General features: G+C 42.2%; 2 protein-coding genes across 5 annotated transcripts in view; both read left to right on the top strand.

The window, feature by feature from the left end:
- Positions 1-25,765, top strand: part of LOC115569878 (NACHT, LRR and PYD domains-containing protein 12-like) — a 94,312-nt gene that overhangs the window by 42,203 nt on the left and 26,344 nt on the right. For 2 of the 3 annotated variants that reach the window (XM_030398083.1, XM_030398080.1), the window contains exon 2: positions 604-810. In XM_030398083.1, the coding sequence (XP_030253943.1) occupies positions 770-810 (41 nt within the window). In that variant the 5' untranslated portion in view covers positions 604-769. Of the gene's footprint in view, positions 1-291; positions 428-603; positions 811-25,765 lie in introns of those variants that run through there. The other variant, XM_030398081.1, reaches the window with a different exon arrangement.
- On the top strand, positions 12,824-20,555 carry LOC115569946 (ribonuclease inhibitor-like). 2 transcript variants are annotated; one of them, XM_030398189.1, is made up of 4 exons: positions 12,824-13,531; positions 15,038-15,211; positions 15,668-15,841; positions 20,113-20,555. In XM_030398189.1, the coding sequence occupies exons 1-4, from the start codon at positions 12,930-12,932 to the stop codon at positions 20,120-20,122; spliced, it is 960 nt and encodes a 319-aa protein (XP_030254049.1). In that variant the 5' UTR covers positions 12,824-12,929; the 3' UTR covers positions 20,123-20,555. The 2 variants fall into 2 exon arrangements, with proteins under 2 accessions (XP_030254049.1, XP_030254048.1); XM_030398188.1 differs by having other exon boundaries at positions 20,107-20,555.

Here is a 25,765-nt window from a genome sequence, read left to right as displayed (position 1 = left end):
TATTCTTTTAAAAACTGACTCTAGTTCAAACTCACAATGTTTAAATGTTCACAATACAAGGAGCAAAAACTGGAAAACAGCCCTAAGCGGTCGTGTGTCCAACATATTATTCTTTATTTATCTGACAGGAGACAAGATGGACACATCTAATTTTAACTTTCCAGGCCTCTAACACAAATCTCTGCACAAAGCGACTGCAACACACACACACACACACACACACACACACACACACACACACACACACACACACACACACACACACACACACACACACACACCAGAGATAAATAACTGATGAGGGAGGAGACACAGTGTGATCCAGATACCTGAGAACAGGGAGGGAACTCTCAAAGTGAAACTAAGGTGAACTCAGACTCCATTTTGTGTCGACAGCAGACGGAGTAGGAAACTGAACGCTGTCAGAGTGAGTGTTAATCCAACTTTTTTATTATTTTACTGTCAAAGTCTTGAAGTCGTTCTCTCCCTGAGGACTGTAGAGGAAAGACATGTTGGAATAAAGTCAACAGTTTGATGGATTTGATCCAGAGACAGGTTGTGTCTCACTTCCTGTTCTCTCTGTGTTGTGTTACTCTTGAACAGGGCCAACTTATGTCTGCTGAGTTTGTATGTGACGATGTCTACAGTGAAACATGATGGATGATTGTTCTGAACTGGAGGCAGCTTGACCCCTCAGTGTGGTTGGAAGGCAGCAGCTGTGTATTAGCTCACCACTGTAGCGGCCGCTGTTTCCCACCGCAGCTCCGACATGAACCTCCAGCGGCCTCAGCCTGCAGAGGAAGCTGCCGGGTGAGTACCGCCCCCTGCTGGAGAAATAACACAATGTGGGACTTTCTGTTGTATGTTGTGTTGTTGGTGTGTGTGTGTGTAGACAATAAAGACATGTTATGGGGCGCCGATTGTAAAGTTGCTCATGCTAAAATAAACAGCAACTTTTCGCCACATTTAGCAACAAACTGCATTTAAAAAACATATGTGATATTTTAAAATGTTACTTTTGACCAATTTACAGCAATATTTGTGAACGTTGTGATATTTATGCACTTCTCTTGTAAAAATATAATGGCAATGTTAAATCTAAATAAAAAATCGAAATCTAAATGTTAAATGTGAACTATAAATGTAAAATTTAAATCTAAATGTTAAATGTGAACTATATATTTTAAATTTAAATTTAAATGTTAAATGTGAACTATATATTTTAAATTTAAATTTAAATGTTAAATTTGAATCTAAATGCTTAATGATAATCTGAATTTCACGGTGAAAGTAAATATTAAGCTAATATGCAAATTCACACTGCCTGTCAGCGGAAGTAACAAAATAAAAGCTCATTAACGCGAACAAACGCTATTCGCGGTCTTTCTAAAGTAGTCAGATGGAGTGATTGCGCTGCCCCTTTAGTCACATCTCCTCATCATGCTGTTAAGTTGCCTGCCAGCATGTCCAGTGACTTAGCTGGAAACATTGGCGGGGCCGTTTTGTATGGAAGTTAAATCAAGTCATTAATCAAGAGCATAGATTTTCAGTTTGAGAGCATTGTTAGGTCAATAGCTTTCTTACTTGGTGCTTAGCTAAAGCCTTTATGCCATCGAGAGTTCTTCCTACGTGCTTCAAGTTTCCTTTTTGTTATTGCACTTACTTGGTTTGTTGAAGTTGATTGTAGTCCATCCTTTTGGTTATGAGTGGGTTGTTTGAGTGTGTGCATGTGTTGGCTCCGAGCTCTGACGTGCATCAAATGAACTGAATTAACTAAAGGTAAAACTGAACAAAGGTACGCTAATATCCATCGATCGATTGATATCCAAAAATAGCGTTCTATATTATTATTATAATTATTGAGAATCAAAAACAAATCAGAGCAGAGCAAAGCAGTAAAAAGACTGTGTGCTCTCCTGGCATTCACTGTTGCACACCTGCGTGTACTTAGTGGCCTGATTATAAAGGTCTTTCAGTATAACCACTGGTCAACACCAGATGATGACATTTCTCATATTTAAATGAGCAAGAAAATGAACTAAAAAATGGCTCCAACATACCGGCCCCTATTGTTATGGACTTACGCAGAGATGAACAGAGTACTCGACCCCAGTACTTGAGTAAGAGTACAAATACTACTGGTCAAAATTTACTCCGTTACAAGTAAAAGTAGCTCAGTCGACATGTTACTCGAGTAAGAGTAAAAAAGTACTTGCTTTTAAAGGTACTTAAGCATCCAAAAGTACATGCATTTAAATTTACTTTAAGTAAAAGTAAGAGTAAGAGTACATTTCTTATTTTTCACATCAATGAATTACTATAATTTTTTCTAAATGAAAGGACCTTTTAACTCTTGTTTCTGAGAATTAACTCTTTGAAACCACCTGCACTGATGTGCTTGCTTTTAGGACCACAATGTTATATAAAGCCTGCAGAAACACCTATAAAAACTAATACAATGAATGGGATCACAGGAGGACAGCACAGTGATGTTGATAGGTTTTCAATGTAGTGAGTCTCCGGGACACACAGGTGGTGAGTTGAGTGGGTCCCTGGGAAATTCAATGGGTCCTGACTCCCCAGTTATGATTTTTTTTCTTTCTTTCTTATATTATTCTCTTTCTTCAATTTTATTGAGTGTTAAACTCCTTTGATGGTGGTATGATATGGTTATAATAAACGGATATATTCATGTATGTTCAAAATGTATCTGAAATTAAACAAATAAAATTCCAAATCTGAAAAGTTTATTGCAAAGCAACTGTCACAGTGGCATGACACATGATAGTCAAATCAAACAGCATAGTTGTAGCAACATAAATAGCACCAAAATAAATTACTTAAATTCAAATAGTCTGCTGAACTGTGACTGGTGTAGTAAGCTTTTGAAAAGTGCGGGGGATGGATGTGGTGGTTTTTTTTACACAATTTTGGGTCGGGGGGGGGGGGGGGGTGATAAATGTTAAAATATTAAATCTGTGTCTATAATAACCACACCCTGACATGTAAATGTGACATCTGTCTTGATTCGTTTGATTATAATAGAAGCCTACTGCAACTGTGCTTTTTTTTTTTTTTTTTTTTTACCATTAAATGTTATTTCATACATTATCATATTTTATAATGTTCTGTCATGGACTATGTCACTTCACTGCTAACAGAAAAGAGAGCTGCTCACTGCCAGTTGCAGCTTCTGATCTTGATCTACAGTCTTTGTTAATTTTTTGTCATGATTGTTATTATTAGTACATAGATTATCAAAAATCACAGTTACATGTCAGGATGTGGTTATTATAGACAGATTAAATATTTAACTGTCATGTGTCATCACAGTAACAGCGTTACATACATGTATAGCGACTCCAAACAAAAGATGAAGTCATTGAGAGGCTAAGTTAGGGAGCATTGCACTGATGACTCGCAAGACAAACGAGGAAGCCGTTTCCGTATTGGCGATTGCGTCGTATTTATTGTCCAAACAACATAGCACACAAGACAAGGCAAGGCACGGCAGATGTTCGTGATACTCAGTTTGTCGTTGGTTTGAGCGGTCAACAAAAAATACACTCTCCCTACTCACCCCCTCTCCATGCCGCCGCCGCAGACAACAGGTGAATATGTAGTCATTCATTCAATCACTCAATCACTACTCCCCGCCCACACCCACGTGACATGCGTAAAACGTGTCAAACTAACAGCTGATGTCAGCACAATCATAAACATCAACATCACCGCATATAGCACCTTCAATACATTAGCAGCTGTAAACACATAAACACATTATAAAACACATCATGTGGTTTGATGTCGACCTGTATACTGAACGTATCAGGAATAATCAACGTTTATAATCATCAGAGAACGTTACAGACATTGTTTTTGGTTGCTCTCCGTTTCCAGAGAATTCACAGAGAAGCTGGAGAAGTTTGTGACATTTTCAACCCGGATTTTTGTGAGGAGGGAATTAAACGCCTGTCCCAAATAAACGCCTGGTCTGTTAAGTGGTTGAGACAAATACACACCCGGATATTATTTGGTATTTTACGGTAGATACCGCCTCATCAGCACGAGCTGAACAATAAATCTAACTTAGCAAGAGAGGCGGGACTTAAGGCAGAACAGCCAATCATCAGCCGGTCAGTCCCAAAGCCGGTGTCATGTTTGAAGCAGCAACAGGAGAGGGAGGAGAGAGGCAGCTGCAGCGAGCGCAGACTAAGCGGCCGCAGTAAGGCGTTTGTGCAAAACTGCAGAAAAAGTGTTGGTGTTGAACCCTCTCACCGGGAAAAGTGTGGGTGTTAAAACACACACATCCCCCACAGGTGCGACGCCCCTGGTTGAAAGGAAATCAGCAGTGACGGGCTCGTTGTTTTGGTAGCGGCTAAATTAGGCTGTCGCGATACTTTGTACAGGGGATCACGTCTGCGCTGAGTAGATGCGCAGAGGGTTAAAACAGCGCTTGTCTGGTCTGCTAACAACAAGGTTTCTTTTGCCGGTTACTGTGATTAAACACGAGTTGTTTAATGTTCACAATGTATCGTTTTTCATGGGAAAAATGAGGTGCGTCCCCGGAACGCATGGATAGTGAGTTTAGTGCGTCCTTTCAGATTTTAATGCTTCAAGGACGCAGGACGCGTACCTAACAACATCACTGCAGCAGATATTGCAGATGCAGATGTTTATTAACAATCATCAAAACTGTAACCAAATGAACCTGCACCGTCCAACTAACTCTCTATCATTTAGCTAAGTTGGGAACTGGAACCCCCTCAAAGACCAATGTTGTCCCCAGACCACTGGTTGAGAATCACTGCTTTACAAAAAACTACATCTGATGCAGCCATTGTCGCGGTTTTGTGTTGACAAACGCAGTCGAGAGCACGGTTACTTTAGTGGTGTCCTTATGGGGAGGGATGACGTATATCCGCTTTTACGTAGATCTCAGTGGAGAGCGTGCACTGTGATAGGTTTCCTTCTTTGACAAACACAGCTTGTGTCCAATAGTATTTAGAAAAAGAAAAAAAAAAAAAAGAGCAGACCTGAAAGTAACGAGTACTTTTCAGCCTTCCTAGAAATTAACTCGAGAAAAAGTAAAAATATTTGTCTTGGAAATGTATTCAAGTAAGAGTAATAAGTACCAAAGAAATCTAATACTCAAGTAAAGTACAAATCCTCTGGATATGTACTTAAGTACAGTACTCAAGTAAATTTACTCTGTTACTGTCCACCACTGCTGAGACCTGCTCCTTAAAACGTGACCTTTGTCCACACACACATACACACACACACCAGCACACAGACCAGTTGGGCAGCCTCGACCGTGACGTCAAACTCCCGCTGTAAAGTGATTTTTTTTTTCAGTTAACTACAGAATCACAGAGAAGATTTAAGAAGAGGATGTCTGTGGTCAGGTGTTCTGTGTACCTGGTGGTCCTGAGCTTTCTTTGGACTTCTATCAGAGGAGGTGAGTGAGACGTTCACTGCCCATCTGATCTCCCTCCAGTCTAAAATGAGATCACAGATGTGTTTAAACTTAGTACAGGAGTCATTTTTTTTACCAGGAAATATAATTAATTCAGATATACATATAATAAAAACTGTTGAATTGATCCACCTAAAAAAACAAAGACACCACACATTCTCTCTGTAGTTCTGTTGTTCGTTTCACAGTGTTAAATATTTTAAAAGTCCTGTGAAAGTTAAGCTGCCGTCTCATTATAACAGGACAGAACTCGGTTTCATTTGTTGTGGATGTAAAACGATTTTCAAATGTACTATACTGGGTGACAGAGTAAATCTAAAATATCGGCATAAAAGTAGGGATAAGTGAGAACACAGGTCTGTGTGAGTTAAACATTTAACTGTTTTATAATAATTTAGGTTGTAAAAACTGTTAATAACTGATCTTGAGATTGTTTATTACCAGTGTCATGATGTGGACTTGACACTAATCAAGTGACAAAGTTCAGAGTGATCATGTTCATTTAACAATAAATACAAAACCCTAACCTCCATTTTATCTGCAGGAAAATTGATTTGACAGTCAAATTATTAAGAAGTGACGCAATAAAATAAACCAGTTGCAAAGAAGTGTAGAAAGAAGATTAGTAGATTTATGTGGGAACACACACACACACACACAGACGCACACACGCACGCACACACACACACACACACACACACACACACACACACACACACACCACACACACACACACACACACACACACACACACACACGCCACCCTGTCCCATCAACAACTCTGTTTAACTACGGATGAAAATACACTGATATGTAACTGAGGAGCTTCCCCCCTTCTGTGTGTGTGTGTGTGTGTGTGTATAAATATGGATTGTCATTTCTGACTATTAGAGGACTGATCATAAAAATTACCCCGATACATTTTCCAACAGTTGCTTGTTACAATATTTCAGACTGAACAATGTTGACAGCTCAGTGTTTAGTGTCTTTTAATGCCCTGAAATAATAATAAGTCATCAGATGTGGACAGTGCCACCTCCTGGCAGATATCTGGACCTGCGTCTGTACATTGACAGCAGTAAACTATTTCAGGTGTGGTCAATACATTTACACACTATCCTAAGATCATGAGAAAATACCCTGATGTCCTCGCCAATCATCCAGTGTGCATTTTTCCTTTAAAAAGACGGGGAAACTGTCTCCTGTTACAACCGACATAACTAAGCTGGTTTAATAAGAAAACAATAAATGGGACATGGAGACGTGATGTTAGTGCACTGAGCAGAAACATACTTCTTTTCTCATCCTCTCCCCACAAACAACAACAACTCTGAGGGGACACGCCTCTTAATTGTGCTCTCTGGTGGGGAAACCTTTTGAATCACAGTGTTACAATGGTCAGAGATTAGTAGTCCATGACTGTCAGCCATCGTGGTGGACGATGGCATCGTTCATTGGCCCAACCCCACTGTTAAACAAAGTCTTTTCCCCATTCTTGTGTTTTGAGCTCACATTCAGCGTAACTGTTTTACCTCTCAGACTGACTGAAGTCCAGAAGATGGCCTCCAGGAGACTTGGTGTGGAGGAGGAGGAGGACAGAGCAGAGTCTGCAGTATCCAGCTGTCTGTCTATGAGGAGTGACTGGTCCAAAAACAATCCTCCTATCTTCAGTAATGGACCTGGACCCTCAGACACACAGTAAGAGAACCACTACTAATATGTATGATTCATTTTCAGCTGCATCTACTAATGTTTATTTCGTGTTAATCTATAAATATTTCTACTAAAATGTAGTTGCTGAGTAAAACTTGTGACACAAAGAAGTCATCTGAAACAAACTTTTAAACCTGCTAATTATCAACAGCAGCAGCAGTTTGTGTATTTAGAGCTTCCTAAATTACTTTGTATTTAAAGAATTTATCAAGGATTCATGAGATATTAATGAAAACATGTTGTTACAGAGTTCAGTTCTACAGACAGAGAGCAGAGTCTCCAGTATCCAACTGTCTGTCTATGAGGAGTGACCAGTCCAAAGATCCTCCTCTTCTCTTCAGTAATGGACCCTCAGACACACAGTAAGGGACTGTACACTGACTTGATTAAACATGACAGAATGAGGATGACAACAAAACAAAATGGCAAGATATTTATAACAATAATGCAGAACTATCAGTGCAGATCATGTTTCAAACTGAAATGGATCTTATTTTATTTCTGCAGAAAACGAAATGAGAACTTCCATTTAAGAATTTACACTTTAAAAAAGCTCCTCCTTGAACCGGCACCTTATCGTGGCGGAGGGGTTTGAGCACCTGAATGATCCGAGGAGCTATGTTGTCCGGGGCTTAATGCCCCTGGTAGGGTCTCCCAAGGCAAACAGGTCCTAGGTGACGGGTCAGACTAAGATCGGTTCAAAAGCCCCTAATGAAAGATATAACATCGAGAAAGTTTACGTCGCCCGGATTGGTGTCACTGGGGACCCGCCCTGGAGTCAGGCCTGGGGTTGGGGCTCGCAGGCGAGCACCTGGTGGCCGGGTCTTTGCCCAAGGGACCCGGCCGGGCGCAGCCAGAACGAGCGACGTGGGCCCGCCCTCCAGTGGGCTAACCACTCGTAGGAGGGTTCACAAGGGGCCGGTGCAGTGTGATTTGGGTTGCAGTCGTGGGCGGGGGCCCCGGCAACCCAATCCCTGGATGGTGACTCTAGCCATGGGGAAATGGATTGTCACCTCGCTGGGGGGGAAAGAGCCTGAGCTGGTGCGGGAGGTTGAGCGGTACCGGCTAGAGATAGTCGGACTCGCCTCCATGCACAGTCTAGGCTCTGGAACCCAACTCCTCGAGAGAGGCTGGACTCTCTTCTACTCTGGAGTTGCCCGCGGTGAGAAGCAGCGAGCTGGTGTGGGCTTGCTTATAGCTCCTCAGCTCAGCTGCCATGTGTTGGAGTTTACCCCGGTGAACGAGAGGGTCGTTTCCCTGCACCATCGGGTCAGGGATACGTCTCTCACTGTTGTCTCAGCTTATCCGCCGAACAGCAGTGCAGAGTACCCGGCCTTCTTGGAGTCCCTGGAGGGGTACTGGAGAGTGCTCCAACCGGGAACTCCGTAGTTCTACTGGGGGACTTCAACGCTCACGTGGGCAGCAACAGTGTTACCTGGAGGGGTGTGATTTCGAGGAACGGCCTCCCCGATCTGAACCTGAGTGGTGTTTTGTTACTGGACTTCTGTGCTAGTCACAGTTTGTCCATAACGAACACCATGTTCAAGCATAAGGGTGTCCATATGTGCATGTGGCACCAGGACACCCTAGGCCGGAGGTCATTAATCGACTTTGTAGTCGTGTCATCTGACTTTCGGCCATATGTCTTGGACACTCGGGTGAAGAGAGGGGCTGAGTTGTCAGTTGATCACCACCTGGTGGTGAGACAGATCCGCTGGCAGGGGAGGAAGGTGGACAGACCCGGCAGACCCAAACGTATTGTGAGGGTCTGCTGGGAACATCTCTGTCAGGGAGGTCTTTAACTCCCACCTCCGGGAGAGTTTTGACCAGATCCCGAGGGAAGCTGGAGACATTGAGTCCAAATGGACCATGTTCCCCACTTCTGTTGTTGACGCGGCTGTCCGGAGCTGTGGCCGTAAGGTCTCTGGTGGCTGTCGTGGCGGCAATCCCTGAACCCGGTGGTGGACTCCAGAAGTAAGGGATGCTGTCAAGCTGAAGAAGGAGTCCTATCGAGCCTGGTTGGCCCGGGGAACTTCTGAGGCAGCTGACGGGTACCGGCAGTCCAAGCGTGTGGCAGCATGGGCAGTCGCGGAAGCAAAAACACGGATCTGGGAAAAGTTTGGGGAGGCCATGGAGGAGGACTACCGGTCGGCCGCGAAGAAATTCTGGCAAATAATCCGGCGCCTCAGGAGGGGGAAGCAGTCCTCCACCAACACTGTTTACAGTGGAGGTGTGGAGCTGTTGACCTCGACTGGGGACACTGTCGGGCGGTGGAAGGAATACTTCGAGGATCTCCTCAATCCCACTGACACGCCTTCCATAGGGGAAGCAGAGGCTAGGGACTCAGGGGTTGACCCATTCATCACCCAAGCAGAAGTCACTGAGGTAGTCCGGAAGCTCCCAGTGGCAAAGCACCGGGGGTGGATGAGATCCGCCCTGAGTACCTCAAGTCTCTGGATGATGTGGGGCTGTCTTGGCTGACACGTCTCTGCAGCATCGCGTGGCAGTCGGGGACAGTGCCTCTGGACTGGCAGACCGGGGTGGTTGTCCCCCTATTCAAAAAATACTGGACCAGCTCTATGACTTCCACAGGGTGTTGGACTCCGGAAGTGCCGCCCTTTGTCACCGGTTCTGTTCATTATTTTTATGGACAGAATTTGTAGGCGCAGCCACGGGCCGGAGGTGGTCTGGTTTGGGAGCCACTGGATTTCATCTCTGCTTTTCGCGGATGATGTGGTCTTGTTGGCTCCTTTGAGCCAGGACTTCCAGCATGTCCTGGGGCGGTTTGCAGCCGAGTGTGAAGCGGCTGGGATGAGAATCAGCACCTCCAAGTCCGAGGCCATGGTTCTCGAACGGAAAAAGATGGCTTGCTCCATCTGGGTTGGGGGGGAGTTCCTGCCTCAAGTGGAGGAGTTTAAGTATCTTGGGGTCTTGTTCAAGAGTGAGGGAAGGATGGGACGTGAGATTGACAGGTGGATCGGTGCAGCGGCCGCAGTAATAGGGTCGTTGTATCGGTCTGTCGTGGTGAAGAGAGAGCTGAGTTGAAAGGTGAAGCTCCGGATTTACCGGTCAATCTACGTTCCTACCCTCACCTATGGTCATGAACTTTAGGTCATGACCGAAAGAATAAGATCCCGGATACAGGCGGCTGCAATGAGTTTCCTCCGCAGGGTGGCGGGGCGCTCCCTTAGAGACAGGGTGTGGAGCTCTGTCACCCAGGAGGAGCTCGCAGTAGAGCCGCTGCTCCTCCACATCGAAAGGAGCCAGCTGAGGTAGCTCGGGCATCTGTTTCAGCATGTCCCATCGGGAGCAGACCCCAAGGAAGACCCAGGACACGCTGGAGTGACTATGTCACCCAGCTGGCCTGGGAACGCCTTGGGATCCTCCCGGAAGAGCTAGAGGAAGTGTCCGGGGAGAGGGAAGTCTGGGTGTCCCTGCTCAGGCAGCTGCCCACGCGTCCTGGCCCTGGATAAGCGGATGAAAATGGATGGATGGATGGACCTTAAGAAATTATTGTTAGTTTTGTACCTTGTATCAACACTCAGCAAATCATATTAGTTATCAATAAATGTCTTGACAGGAAGAGGAGTCATGTTTCTGTGGAGGAGCAGCTCTGCAGCTGTGCTTTGTGTCAGGACGTCCTGAAGGATCCAGTCTCTACCAGCTGTGGACACTGGTTCTGCAGGCAGTGCATCACCTCATACTGGGACCAGTCTGCTTCATCAGGGGACTCCTCCTGTCCCCAGTGTGGAGAAAGGTCCAGAACAAGACCAGCCGGTCAGACCAGCTGTGTTCAATGTAAGACTCTACATCTCTACCAATTAAAAATGTCACCTGCTACATGTTATTCTGTTTATTTAAAGACTTACAGTCAGTGCATTCAACTACGTGGATACAAACCCCAAGATCACAAGAATCAAGCAGGTACATCAGATTCATCTAATAAACTGAATGTTTTCTAGTAAGTGGTCAGACTGAAGAAGTGCACAGTTCCTGCTCTCCTGATCTCAGTCTGGAGCTTGTTCCACCATCGTGGAGCCAGGACAGCTAACGGTTATGATTCTGTTGAGCTGTAGCTGGACCCTCTTATAGTGAGGGAGTAGGAGCTGACTGGCTGTAGAAAAGCACAGTGGACAGGCTGGTTTGACCATGACTTGAATGTAGGATGAGTCTGAGCCATTTGCAGCATGATTGGCAAGTACCAGTGACTTGAAACAGATTCCAGGAGCCACTGGTCGCCAGTAGAAGGTGCTGAAGTCTGGGAGAACTTGGGTTTGCTAACTTACAGTACACATGTGTTACCAACACCAGAGAGGCTCTCTTCAAAAGAGGTCTAAAATAACCAAAACAGTCAAGTAGTTGCAGCATAAACATTATAAAGGTGGTCATAAATCAACACCAATCACAAAAACAAGGCGGAGATTGTTGTTGTGTTTTGTTTTGTCTCACACTTTTCTCCCCTTTTTTAGTGAATGTTGGTCTGCAGGAGGTGTTAGATGAACATAAGATCAGTCTGAGGAAGAGATGTGAACGTGTGACTGAAGGAAGTGAAACAGGAAGTGATGAAACAGGAAGTGGAACCCTCCTCAACAGGATCTACACTGAGCTCTACATCACAGAGGGACAGAGTGAAGAGCTTGATACCCAACATGAGGTGAGACAGCTAGAGACAGCTTCCAAGATGGAGACCCTCCATGACACTCCAATCAGGTGCAGTGACATCTTTAAAGCCTCACCTGACCATCAGAGACACATCAGAGTCGTTCTGACCAATGGCGTTGCTGGAGTTGGAAAAACCTTCTCGGTGCAGAAGTTCACTCTGGACTGGGCAGAGTGCTCCGAAAACCAAGATGTCAGTCTGCTGGTTCTGCTTTCGTTCAGGGAGCTGAACCTGATCAGAGATGAGCAGTACAGTCTTCTCAAGCTGCTCCATGTTTTCCATCCAACATTACAGAAGGTGACAGCAGAGAAGCTCGCTGTCTGTAAACTTCTCTTCATCTTTGATGGCCTGGATGAAAGCAGGCTTTCACTGGATTTCAAGAACCATGAGGTCGTGTCTGATGTCACACAGAAGTCATCAGTCAGTGTGCTGCTGACAAACCTCATCCAAGGGAAGCTGCTTCCCTCGGCTCTCGTCTGGATAACTTCCCGACCTGCAGCGGCCAATGAGATCCCTCCTTCATGTGTGGACAGGGTAACAGAAGTACGAGGCTTCACTGACGTCCGGAAAGAGGAGTACTTCAGGAGGAGGTTCAGTGATGAAGATCTGTCCAGCAGAATCATCTCACACATCAAGACCTCCAGGAGCCTCCACATCATGTGTCTGATCCCAGTCTTCTGCTGGATCACTGCAACAGTTCTGGACCACATGTTGACTACAGACCAGAGAGGAGAGCTGCCCAAGACCCTGACTGACATGTACTCACACTTCCTGCTGGTTCAGACAAAGAGGAAGAAGCTGAAGTACGATGAGGGACGTGAGACGAGTCCACAGCAGCTGACGGAGGCTGACAGGGAAGTTCTTCTGAAGCTGGGGAGCCTGGCGTTTGAACATCTGGAGACAGGAAACATCATGTTCTACCAAGAAGACCTGGAGCGGTGTGGTCTTAATGTCACAGAGGCCTTGGTGTACTCAGGAGTTTGTACAGAGATCTTCAGAAGAGAGAGTGTGATCTTCCAGAAAACAGTCTACTGTTTTGTTCATCTGAGCGTTCAGGAGTTTCTGGCTGCAGTCTACATGTTCCACTGTTACACTAACAGGAACACAAAGGTCCTGAATGCTTTTCTAAAAGACTTCACACTCAGGGACTCAAAAACAAACTCTGCTTTTGAAAAGATTTCTAAGCTTTTTTCTGGCAGTGAGGCCTGTTACCCATCCCTGAATGACTTCCTGAGGAGAACCATGGAGAAATCCCTTGAAAGTAAAAAAGGTCACCTGGACCTGTTTGTTCGCTTCCTTCATGGCCTCTCTCTGGAGTCCAACCAGAGTCTCTTAGGAGGTCTGCTGGGTCAGAAAGACGAGAGTCGAAAAGTCATCCAAAGAGCCATCAAGAACCTAAAGGAGATGAACAGAGATGATGTCTCTTCTGACAGAAGCATCAACATCTTCCACTGTCTGATAGAGATGAAAGACCACTCAGTCCATCAGAAGATCCAAGAGTTCCTGAAGTCAGAGAACAAATCAAAGAAGAAACTCTCTGTGATCCACTGCTCAGCTCTGGCCTACATGCTGCAGATGTCAGAGGAGGTTCTGGATGAGTTGGACCTGAAGAAGTACAACACATCAAAGCAGGGACGACTGAGACTGATTCCATCTGTGAGGAACTGCAGGAAGGCTGTGTGAGTCCAGATAAGATTATCATTGTATGTTTATTACATCATAAAACAATGTTGAGCTGACTTAATCAGTATCATAGATCCACACAATCACAGCTCTATAAAATTCGAACAAGTAAACTTAGCTTTCTGAAGCATTATTTGTGTTTTTCACTATGAATATCTGAAAAAAAACATCTTCTAGCTCTTCAAGTGATGGAAGATTGAAAAATGTTATCATCATTTTATCACAACAGTCTAATTTTTACAGTGGATAGCGTTTCTACACTTCTATAATCTATAATGTGTCTGTTTGTTGTTCATATTATATACAGACACAAACACATGTAATATCTGTGATCTGCTGGATCTGTGAGGGTTGAGGTTTTCAGTTGGACCCCAAATGCAGAGACTTGAGATAGAAATGAATTCAAAGGGGATTTATTGAGGTAAACAAGTTGGTGGTGGGAGCGATGAGGACAGGCAGGCAGGATCGAGCGATCGAGAGAGCCCAGGCAGATGAGTGAAGCTGAGAGACGCTGAGGATCTGCACACTTTCAGAAGGAAAAACATAGGAATAAGATGGAGTCTAGCCATAGGAAAAAAACACTGTACCACAAAACATGCAGTCAACAAAACACAAGATACTGAGATAATGTACTGAGGTTTAACAAGAGCACAGGTATAATCACCCAACATGACGGAACAATCTACCACAGGAGTGGTGAAGAGACCAGGATATTATAGCTGGAAGGATAAAGGACTGATCTGTCCATTCTCACAGAGTTAACATCTATTATTTTTACTTGATTTGAGAGGAGGTCAATCGAGGACAAAATCTTCCGCTCCATTCTCATTGAATAAAAGGAGCAACTTTACATTGTTGACTTCCTTATAATCAATGTATTTTCTCATGTATTGCTACATTATAAATGAGTTTGATTCATAAACAATGAGGACGCTCTCTCTGTCTCTCTCTCTGGTAGTATGTGAATGGACTGGTCTGTAAACTGGTACACTCCAGAACTATCACACATTCAGCTCCTGGGAAACATCAGGGTTCATCCTGCTAGTATAGGAGAACTCAGCAGGTTCAGTTCAGTGGAGAGATTTTATCATCACCAAACTACAAGAAGAAATGATGTTGTTAAATGATGTCGTTAGCTCAACTCCACCTGAGGGAAACTATTAACTATGAAACTATAATGATAGTTCATAACCTCCAGTTATTACAGCACTCGGTGGACATCATGTTCAAATAAAGTTTAAATGACACAAATCACACCACCTTGTTTGGGAGACACTTTGGTCTAAAGCTGCCATTGAGGGATCATTAGTTTGCTCAAGAGCACTTTGACATGTGGACAGGAGGAGCTCAAGTTTCAAAGCACAAACCTTGTGATCAATGACTGACCAACTTAGGCTGAACAACTGACCAGCTGAGCTACAGCCAAATGTGTTCATGTCTGTTTTTTAGATAAAGTGTCAGATTTTATTTGACCTTCAGTTTTATTTTCTCTGTCATCACAGACTTTCTGATTGTGGACTCTCACAGACTGACTGTGAAGTCATGGCCTCAGCTTTGAAGTCCAACCCCTCCCATCTGAGAGAGCTGAACCTGAGTCAGAACAGCCTGAATGATTCAGGAGTGAAGCTGCTGTGTGCTGGACTGAAGAGTCCAAATTGTAGACTGGAGATCTTGAGGTCAGTTCTTGTATTTTACTCTTGTGCAGTGTTTATCTATCTGATTTAAATTCATAACAGAACGTTTAAACATCCTTTACTGTTCTTGTTTTCTGTGTTTGTCTGAACAAAACTCACAACAGCTCTTTTTCAGTCTGTCAGTAGAATTCAGTTTGTACTCTAATTGGATTCATGTTGTTATGGATACTGTAGTGTTGGGACAGGTGTTAAAGATGGTGTAGAGTTCAGCAGCATGTTGATCATCTGTGTTGACATGAATGTGGTGACATTTAGATTATGTCTGTAGAAGGCTGACATTACAATATGATGATCCACAATAACACAATAACAAAGTCACTCAATCATTTTATGATGAAGTTGATTGATTAGGACACAGTAATGTTGAACTGCACGTGAAACAACTGAAGTGATTGGAACATAAATAGATCTTTATATAATAATTTATTCTTTATTCAGATTGAGTTGGTGCAGTTTGTCAGAGATCAGCTGTGCTTCTCTGGCCTCAGCTCTGAAGTCCAACCCCTCCCATCTGAGAGAGCTGGATCTGAGTGAAAACAAGCTGAAGGATTCAAACGTGAAGCTGCTTTGTGATTTTCTGCAGAGTCCAGACTGCAGACTGGAGACTCTGAGGTCAGACAACATTTTTTACTTCTGTGCTCAAATTAAGTTGATGCGAAAGTTGTAGTGACACTAAACTGCAGACATCAGGCTGATATTATACTGATCCTCACTGAGTATCTTAATGTTGAGCTGCACATTTAAAACCTTCATATAACAAGAAACATCTACACTGGATGTCAAGTTTTTTAAAAATAAATGATAATGATAGATTTATGAAGCTATATGATGCTTATACTGAGTGAATAGTTTAAAATGAAGATTATTTGATTTTCTGACTCCACTTTTCCTAAAAAAACTGAAAATAAATAAAAAGTGAAGTGGATGTGAGATTTACAGTTATTATGGTAGCAAGACTGACGGTAGCATAATTTGAGAGCTCCCAGAAGGATCTGGTTCATTCTGCATTTTGGAGTACTTTACACACCAGTTTTATCATAAAATATATGGGGAAGTATAAACTGAGGAAGGCTTAGACCACAGATGAAGAAATGGAAAGAGGTAAGAAGATGTTAGAGAGAGAATTGTTTGGGCAACGAGATTGCGAGTGAGAAGGAACAGAGTATTGGTGGATTAGCATGAACTGTACAGTGACTGTAACCATCATGGGTGACAGTACGGATGGAGATAGTGATATTATGCCATGGCAGGATGTCAGTAGAAAGACGACAGATAGGAGTGACAGCACTGCTAGTGCAGCTTCTGGCTTAAAGGCGGCGACACGGCTAAAAAAACCTAAGGAGGACAACATGAGGAGGGAGAATGAACAAACGGAATGTTCAAAAAAGAAGAGGAACATTTTCTGATCTGAAACTGACAAAAGCAATTAAAAAAGAAATGGGGAACATTACATTTGCTAAATACTTGACTAACAGGAGGCTATTGATCTTCGCCAATGATCAGATGCAAAGAGAGAAGGTCCTCAAAGCAGATACATTAAATGGAAAAACAAAATCAGTTCTCACATCCCAGGAAAATGATCAAAGCTTAGAGGTGTTATTTATGATGTACTTTTGGCAATGTTGATGGATGAGATAGCTCAAGAAGTAAAAGGGGAAAAGGTGGTGAAAGCTGCAAACACAAAGAGAGTGCCTGAAAACAGTCTGTCAGTAGTCCTTCCGTTTGAAAACAGTGAGTCTAAGAAAGTAAGAATGGGATATTTGAGCTGTGATGTGAGAGAGTTTATCCCGGCACCATTACCATGTTTCAAGTGTCAGAGAATGGGACACACTGCAGGACAATGTGAAGGAAAACTAAGATGTGCAGGTGAAAATGAATATGGAAAGTGTGGCCAAGACACAAAAATCAGATGCTGTAACTGTGGTGGTGAACATAGTGCTGCTTATGGAGGGAGTCCTGTTCAAAGGCAAGCCAGAGAGGTGCAGAAATATAAAGTAACAAACCAGGTGTCTTATAGCGACGCAGGTAAAAAGTAAAGGAAAGAGAGCGAGTCAGACTCAGTGCTGTGCACGTGATGAATAGTGCAAGAGAGTCTGACAACCAACAAAAAGAGATTCTGCTTCCTACGCCAAATCCATTCATAGATGCATATTTGTGGCTTTGGAAACTTTTTGATCTTGAATTGAATCTAAAATCAGTTTTAGTAAGTTTTTCTTTGTTTGGCTTCACAACATGAATTTGTATAGATGGAGCCACTGGTGGAGCTGCAGAGTTTAAGAGGTGAAGTCACGACGTCTTTATTGAAGCAGCAGCACGTTGTCATTAATATTAATGAGAGCTCTTTGTCACCTTTTGTATTTTAGAGGTTTTAACCTGCGTCCTGTTGGGTTCAGATGTTTGGAGTTTCCATTTTCTCATTTTCTTTTTGAACAGATTATTAATCACTGGATGATCTCAAGCAGGAACATTGTCTTCTAAACTTCCATGATTTATTCTTTATTCAGATTGGGGAGCTGCAGTTTGTCAGAGATCAGCTGTGCTTCTCTGGCCTCAGCTCTGAAGTCCAACCCCTCCCATCTGAGAGAGCTGGACCTTAGTCTCAACAAGCTGAAGGATTCAGACGTGAATCATCTGTGTGATTTTCTGCAGAGTCCAGACTGCAGACTGGAGACTCTGAGGTCAGACAACATGTTTTACTTCTGTGCTCAGATTAAGATGATGTGAAAGTTGTGGTGACACTAAACTGCAGACATCAGGCTGATATTATACTGATCCTCACTGAGTATCTTAATGTGGAGCTGCACATTTAAAACCTTCATATAACAACAAACATCTACACTGGATGTCAAGTTTTTTAAATAAATGATAATGATAGATTTATGAAGCTATATGATGATTATACTGACTGAATAGTTTAAACTGAAGATTATTTGATTTTCTGACTTCACTTTTCCACAAAATTAAAAAATAAATACAGTAGATTTCTTTTGTTTACTCTTCCCTAGAATTCATCCTGACATATTTTCATGTTTGGAAACTTTGTGATCTTGAGTTGAATGTTCAGTTTTTATTATACTGATCCACACTGACTATCTCAATGATAAAGTGTATTTTCTTTTACAGTGGTTTAATCCATTGACTGTAGCAGAGCAGTGTTGAGCTGCATATTTAAAACCTTCATATAAAGAGAAAAATCTACACTGGATAATTCACTGTGATCCTCTTCAACTCTTGATCGTCATCTTATGTTCCACATCATTTTTTTAAGAAAGTGACAATAAAATACATAAACACAATTAACAAATAAGTTATCTCTGTTTCAACAAATAGACAACAACAAATATTCAGTACTTTCTTTTTCCATCAGTTTTATAAAACTATATGATACTCACACTAGTTCAAACTGAAGAGACTTTGATTTTATGGATTTACTTTTGTTCACATTTTCCCAGAATTCATCCTGACATATTTGCATCTTTGGAAACTTTGTGATCTTGAATTGAATCTAAAATCAGTTTTAGTGAGTTTTTATTAGTTTGGCTTCACAACATGAGTTTGTATAGATGGAGCCACTGGTGGAGCTGCAGAGTTTAAGAGGTGAAGTCACGGCGTCTTTATTGAAGCAGCAGCACGTTGTCATTAATATTAATGAGAGCTCTTTGTCACCTTTTGTATTTTAGTTTTAACCTGCGTCCTGTTGGGTTCAGATGTTTGGAGTTTCCATTTTTTCATTTTCTTTTTGAACAGATTATTAATCACTGAATGATTTCAAGCAGGAACATTGTCTTCTAAACTTACATCATTTATTCTTTATTCAGATTGTGGGGCTGCAGTTTGTCAGAGATCAGCTGTGCTTCTCTGGCCTCAGCTCTGAAGTCCAACCCCTCCCATCTGAGAGAGCTGGAGCTGAGTCACAACAACCTGAAGGATTCAGACATGAAGCTGCTGTGTGATCTGAAGGAGAGTCCAGACTGCAGACTGGAGACTCTGAGGTCAGTAGAGGGTTGGAGTCAGTTCATGCTGGTTTCAGCAGTATTGAACTAAACACAGTATCAAAGTAAAGATCCAGTATTTCCTGCTTTCCTCAGTGAAGCTGTGAGAGGAGAACAGTCAGCCAATCAGACGAGCCAGAAGCTTGTTGTGATGGTGTGTTTGAGTTGATGTGAAGACGACTGTTGTTGTTGTGTTCATGTCTACAGGAAATAAAGCTGATCACAGCTGACAGCATCACAGGATGTATAGAGACAGTGTCCTCATTCATCAAACTGTCGGAGCATCAAATCTGATCTCAAAGTGTTTGTTCTCTCATTTCAACACTGAAGAACTCATCAGTTCATCTTTGTCACAGCTCTCAGATCAGTCTGACTGAAGGCTCTTATTTCAGAGAACCATCATTACATTTAGTAACAATGCGGTCTTGTACCTCTGCTGAAGTCCAGAAACCACAGCTGATGTTTTACTTGTCAGACTCAGACATTTTAGAATTAGATGAAATATTCAAATGTTACTGAGACTCTGGTTTCTAAAAACTTTGAACCCAAACAGCCATCCATCTTTAAAGTGAGCTGTGAGTATCTGTGTTCCTGTAGTAATGATGTGTTCAGGGACTGTCAGCAGTTTATTTCCACTGTGTCCTTCAGTGAAACCTGCAGAGTAAACAGACTTGATGTCCAAAGTGTCTGCAGGTCTGTGAGCTTCACTCCAACACGTTAACATGAAGCAGAAAGGAAGCTGGCTACGCTACACAGCCGCTCCACTTGTGGTCTGAACAGGACTGAAGTCCTGCTGGTCTTTATATCACTGACTGACAGCTGATGGAGGGAGTCTCTGGAAACACTCATTTATCACTTCTGCTGTCTCTCTGCTTCTCTCATCAGATGGAAGTTGTGGTGATCTCTGTGAGAGTGATGAGAAAGGTGGAGGTGTTGAGAGGATCAGCTGTGTCCTGATGATCCAGAGAGGTTGAAGCAGCACCATCAGCTGGTGGGTGGAGAGGCTCTGACTGGGCCGTGTTACTGGGAGGTGGAGTGGAGAGGAGAGCTTCATCCAGCAGTGACTGACGGACCAATCACAACAAGTGGAGATGACTGTCAGTGCTGCAGTGTGAACTGCTCTGAGATCAGCTCTGAGGTTGATGTCAGAATGCAGAAGTCTGCAGCGTCATATTCATCACTGCAAGATTATTTCTGTATCTGTGTTCTTTATTCTGTCTGTTTATATTTTGTTTTTCATATGAATCTCTCTGTATATTATTATCAACATGTAAAGTCAAATGTTTATTCTTCTGTAATGAGCAAAAAAGGAATCAAACAATATTTTGATGGTTCCACTTGTGTTGATTAATGTCATCAGTTAAGAAACAGCTCAGCTTTTTATCAGTACAGCAACTACGACCACCATCAGTGGATATTAAGGGGGACAGGGGAGTCCAGTCCACCCTCGCTGGGCGGTACTTAGCCTATATCCTTCAAGACCTTTTCACACAAGCACTCTGCAATAATGCCACAACAAAGGCTCGCCTTCACGCCGCCTTTGTTTGTTCACACTGAACAAAAAGCTGCTCCAGTGTGTCCTTTCATACAACATGCATCCGTTTGTAGAACAAAACGAGGCGTGACGGTACACATCAAAAAGTTTCCACCTGTACGTCTGAACTAAATCTGTAAATCTAAACATGTCTCAACAAACTGTTAATGATCGTTTGGATGCTGTTATAAAACGCTGTGATCGAGATTCTGACCACCACGCATCCAGCAAAGTGATCGAGAAGTGTTTTGCTCTAAATGACATCACCATATAATCACCATCAGCACATAGAGGACCCTGTCTGTCTCGGACACACGCTCGTCCTGTAGAACCGCTCCTTCACACACTCGGACCTGCTATCAAACAGTTCATGTGTAAAACTCCAGCTCCTGTTTTAACTCCAGCTGACTGATAACATAGTTGGTTATCAAAACAAAACATTTAACACTGCTAAAAATGAACTCAGAGACGTAATCCAGGTATCACAATATTAAAGTAATGTAAGGCAAGGCAAGGCAAGTTTATTTGTATAGCACAATTCAGACACAAGGCAACTCAAAGTGCTTTACAGGCACACACAAATTACATTAAAAGACAAACATTTCATTTAAAAGACATTAAAAATTGCATTATAAAAAAAAAAAAAAAAAAAACTCAGAGTAATAATGCAGTTCAAAGACTTGAATTGCTTCAGTTAAAAGCAGTGGCAAAAAGAAATGTTTTAAGTCTTGATTTAAAAGAGGTGAGTGTTGGAGCAGACCTGCAATTTTCAGGGAGTTTGTTCCAAATATGTGGCGCATAGTAACTGAAAGCTGCTTCTCCATGTTTACTTCTGACTCTGGGGACTGAAAGCAGACCGGTACCTGACGATCTCAGAGGTCTGGATGGTTCATAACGCGGCAGCAGATCAGAAATGTATTTTGGCCCGAAACCATTCAATGCTTTATAAACCAACAACAGGACTTTGAAATCTATTCTCTGATAGACAGGAAGCCAGTGTAAAGATCTAAGAACTGGAGTGTAACTAGATACTAGATTATTTATGCTAATAGAGACTAGAGAAAATAAATCTCAATAAGATGACTTTAATGTTAATGAGTGTATATTCCTATTGTAGTCATTTCCATGGAAGTGATTGTTCCCGGTATTATATTGTAGTAAAGAATACTTTTATATTGAGAAATTTAAGTTTGATTATATTTTCAAAACCAGATAAATTCTGTGTTGCATATAAAACGAATATTATGAATATTAATAGTTAACCAGTGACGTTTGGAATGGCGAAATTTGGTTGGCTGTTTAGAAACTTCGTGACACTGGAGCTTGGAGCAACACAGTCTTTTGACCAACACTTAGTCAGTTAAACTTTGTAGACAGTTAAGAGGGAAGTTTTTTTTATTGTGTATGATTTAAGGTCATCAATAAACAGATAAACAAGACTTTTGGATTCCAGACTTTTATTTTCTGACTTCAGCGTTGCTGCACGCACACCTACAGAATACATAGTTATCATGTCATTCTTTATGAACAAATTGTAATCGTGTTAATGATTTCCTTTTTTACTGGATGTGTCTGTATGTGTGTATGTTTTGTGTCCAAATTTTATTATATGTTTTTAATTATGTAAATGTGTTTTATTTGATTTATTTTAAACAGACAATCCACAAAGAACAGCGTGATTCCATCTCTGACGTTGATTTGTATGAAGTTGTTAATTATATTATTATCATGGTATTATCATATTATTTTCTCTCAGTTATAAACAGCATTTGTGCATTAATTTAATGCATGTGTGAGTCTGTTTTGACCTCTGGTGACTGAAGTTGTCACCTGGCTGCAGTCATGTTGAGGTCAGATCCCTGCTGGAAGAGGCTGCAGGCATGAAACTCCTCCAGAAGAGGTCAGTAGAACCATCTGTGTGATCCAGAACTGTGGAGTGTTTGCAGAGCAGGACTCAAGTTGAGCTCCAGTGTTTCTTTGTGGTTTATTTTCAAACAGGACAAAACATAACACATATGAAAATAAAGCTTTAAAACCCAAATAGCTGTGATATCTTCACAAAACATCTATACAATATATAATAGACATTACATGGAGCTGTCTGGACATTCAAAGTCTCACTGTGCATAAAATATATAAAATTCGTACCTTAACAACAGACACAGACACATGATGGTGTTTTAAAAGAAACACAGTGTATTAAACCATCGTCACAGCAGTTAATCAATAGTGTTAAAAAATAACCTCCTCTTAGGACCAAATGTTCACCTGACACCTGAACTCATCCCCAACACTCCAACATAAAACAATCATTCATTCTCGTTCCTTATTTTTTAAGAGTCCTTCCATTTATCTTCGGTTCTTGTGCGTTCTACAAAATTAACCTTGTTTCACGACCTTGTTATAAAATGATACGAGATGATTAATTTTAACCTGAATTGACAGAAAACCAGAATACTGTCTTCTCTCCTCGAGTCCCTTTCACACATGAAATCGTGACGATATCCAGAAAACCAGGGGTCCGTTTCACAAAGCAGGTTTAGTGAAAACTCTGAGTCTGTTAACCCTGAAATGAGGGAAACTCTGAGTTTTCCGTTTCACAAAGGGAGGTAACTCAAACCAGAGAAAGAGGGGTAACTCCAGCCTGTTTCACAGAGAGAGGTAACTTAAGCTCTCGGTCAGTTACCACGGTAACATACTCTATGAACCTAACCAGGTCGGGACCAGGTTTTTCTAAACAAACCTCGAGTTTCTCTCTGTCTCCGCCCTCTTTCAGCCACACACGCTATTTGATTTCCTCATTCATTAAGTCAGCAGGCGAGTTTTGGCGTAGTATAGTTCTGCCGTCTGTTTTTTGAGAAAATCATTGCAAAAATCAGTCAGTAGGGCTACATTAGAAGTTATATTAGGTGGCGACTATTTTCACTACCATGGCATGTCCTTTTGATAATGATCCCGTGGATGAAGGTGCAGCATTACTGCGCAGAGAATTAAATATTCGTCAGGAGATGATTATCAGACTGCGCATAGATATTCTTGCATTTCCAGACAGTTATCTTTTTGAGCGGTACCGTTTCACGTCACAGTCTATCATTTACATACACAACCTAATCCGTCCTTACATTTCCAACATTACCAACCGAAGTCATGCTCTCACATCCCAGCAGATATTGTGTGTTGCGCTGCGTTTTTTTTTTTTTTTTTTTGCAAATGGGAGTTTTTTATACAACGTCGGAGATGCAGAGCACTTGAGCAAGGCAACTGTATGCAGAGCGGTCAGAAAAGTGTGCCTCGCCCTGAAACGGCTACTACCATCTTTATCATTTTCAGCTCCTCTGCCTCCGTTAGAGGTGGCGGTGCTGGGCCACCACCCGTTTTACGGGCATCTGCTTTCTTTCTGTTGGCTGAGTAGAAGTCTGTGTTAGTTTAAATAGGCTTAATTATTTAACAGAACATGATATAGATGAGAAGACATTTATGTGTGTGAAAACAGCATTATGTTGGGGATAAAACAACTGTACAGTCAAACAGCCACTTAATATTTACAATGTAAAACATGACCAAAATGAGTTACCCCCATGAGATTATGCCGAGGTCTTACCTGTTTGAACAAAACAGGTTTCAACTTAAGCTGCAGCCAAGTGCGCTTCTCAGCCAGGGTTGCACCTAAATTAAATAAATTAATAGGCTACCACTCAAGCAGTTTCCCCCTGTAATATTATTGTGACTGCAAAGGACTACATTTAAACTTACGCACTGACCCGAGCACCAATGTTCTCCCACGCCTTCTCCCTCTCTTTTGCTGCTGCAGCGGTTTTACACTTCCTTCTAAAAACGTGCTCAAACTCACCGTATGAGCGCATTAATATTTCCAATTCCAGTGGGGTGAAAAACGTAGCCCTCCTCTTCCCCGTTGCCATGGTGACTCGTCGAATCAGGGCTCCATTGATGCTGTCTTTTTATACTTGTGGTGCACGTGCTTAACTCCAGGTTAAACTACTCCGAGTTGATCAAATCAACTCAAATCTGCTGTTCTGGAACCGAAAACTCAGAGTTTCCTATCTCAGAGTAGATCAACTCAGAGTTCAGGGTTAGACTCAGAGTTTGTTGAACCTGCTTTGTGAAACGGACCCCAGATCAGGATAAAGTCCACATTTGCTTCTTCACACATGCAGCACACAACAGGACTTTGATGGATGTCTAAACAGAATACAGTTGGCAGTTTCTCCTGTGATACGTGACTGAAACAGGTGTCCAATCCTTCATGTTGCACCTTTGACTTCTTTGCTGTTTGGTTCAAGTGCGGACGACATGAGGTGGAGGAGGAACAGCAGACTGTGCTTCACAGGCCGAAGTCTCCCACATACACAATAAGGATAAAAATAGATATAAAAAGCACCAGAGCAGAAACAGTGTGCAGCGTCCTCGTCCTCATGTATCAGTCTGGATAAAGATGTTTGTCAGATGGCTCCAGAACACAATCTGAAGGTCTCGTTTCAATACGGTTCCACTGAAACTGTTACACAACTCGACAACCTCAAGTTCCCAGTGAATAACAAAATGCCTTGAGAGTCCCGAGCACGTCAAATTTTTAATTGAAATGGACTGCAGATATGAGTGAAACTGTGTAAATGTAACTCCATCAGACTGTATAACTCTTTGATAACTAACTAACTCTTTTGATAAACAACTGGCAGATATAGATATACAGTACAAGAAGAAAAAGATGGAAAACCTTGCACTGGAGTCCGAAATAAAAAAGAGAACAATTAGAAAATTGGACCTTGAAATAAAAAAACTTGAGCGGGAGGTGAGTTATGCCTTCAATGCACACTGTATGCTGACTGTAACACAAATGTATTAATCATTATTCTCCTTTCCTCCCCCAACTCCAAGAAGATGACACATCTTAAATAAAAAAACAAAAGGCCAATTTCAATTTTCATTTGATGTGTATGGATTTGTCCGGCATTTATTTACAGTATTACATACAGACCTTTGAATGTGTAT

The sequence above is a fragment of the Sparus aurata genome, chromosome 19 (genome assembly GCF_900880675.1).
Source record: "Sparus aurata chromosome 19, fSpaAur1.1, whole genome shotgun sequence".
In the NCBI taxonomy this organism is placed as follows: Eukaryota; Metazoa; Chordata; class Actinopteri; order Spariformes; family Sparidae; genus Sparus; species Sparus aurata.
This window is presented reverse-complemented; position numbering and strand designations above follow the sequence as displayed.

Bases quoted from the DNA above. Each gene is read 5' to 3' on its own strand.
- LOC115569946 (XM_030398188.1), top strand. From the start codon at position 12,930: ATGTTCCACTGTTACACTAACAGGAACACAAAGGTCCTGAATGCTTTT. The intron at 13,532-15,037 runs GTGAGTCCAGAT...CTGTCATCACAG, and splicing joins AGGAACTGCAGGAAGGCTGT to ACTTTCTGATTGTGGACTCT. The intron at 15,212-15,667 runs GTCAGTTCTTGT...TTCTTTATTCAG, and splicing joins TGTAGACTGGAGATCTTGAG to ATTGAGTTGGTGCAGTTTGT.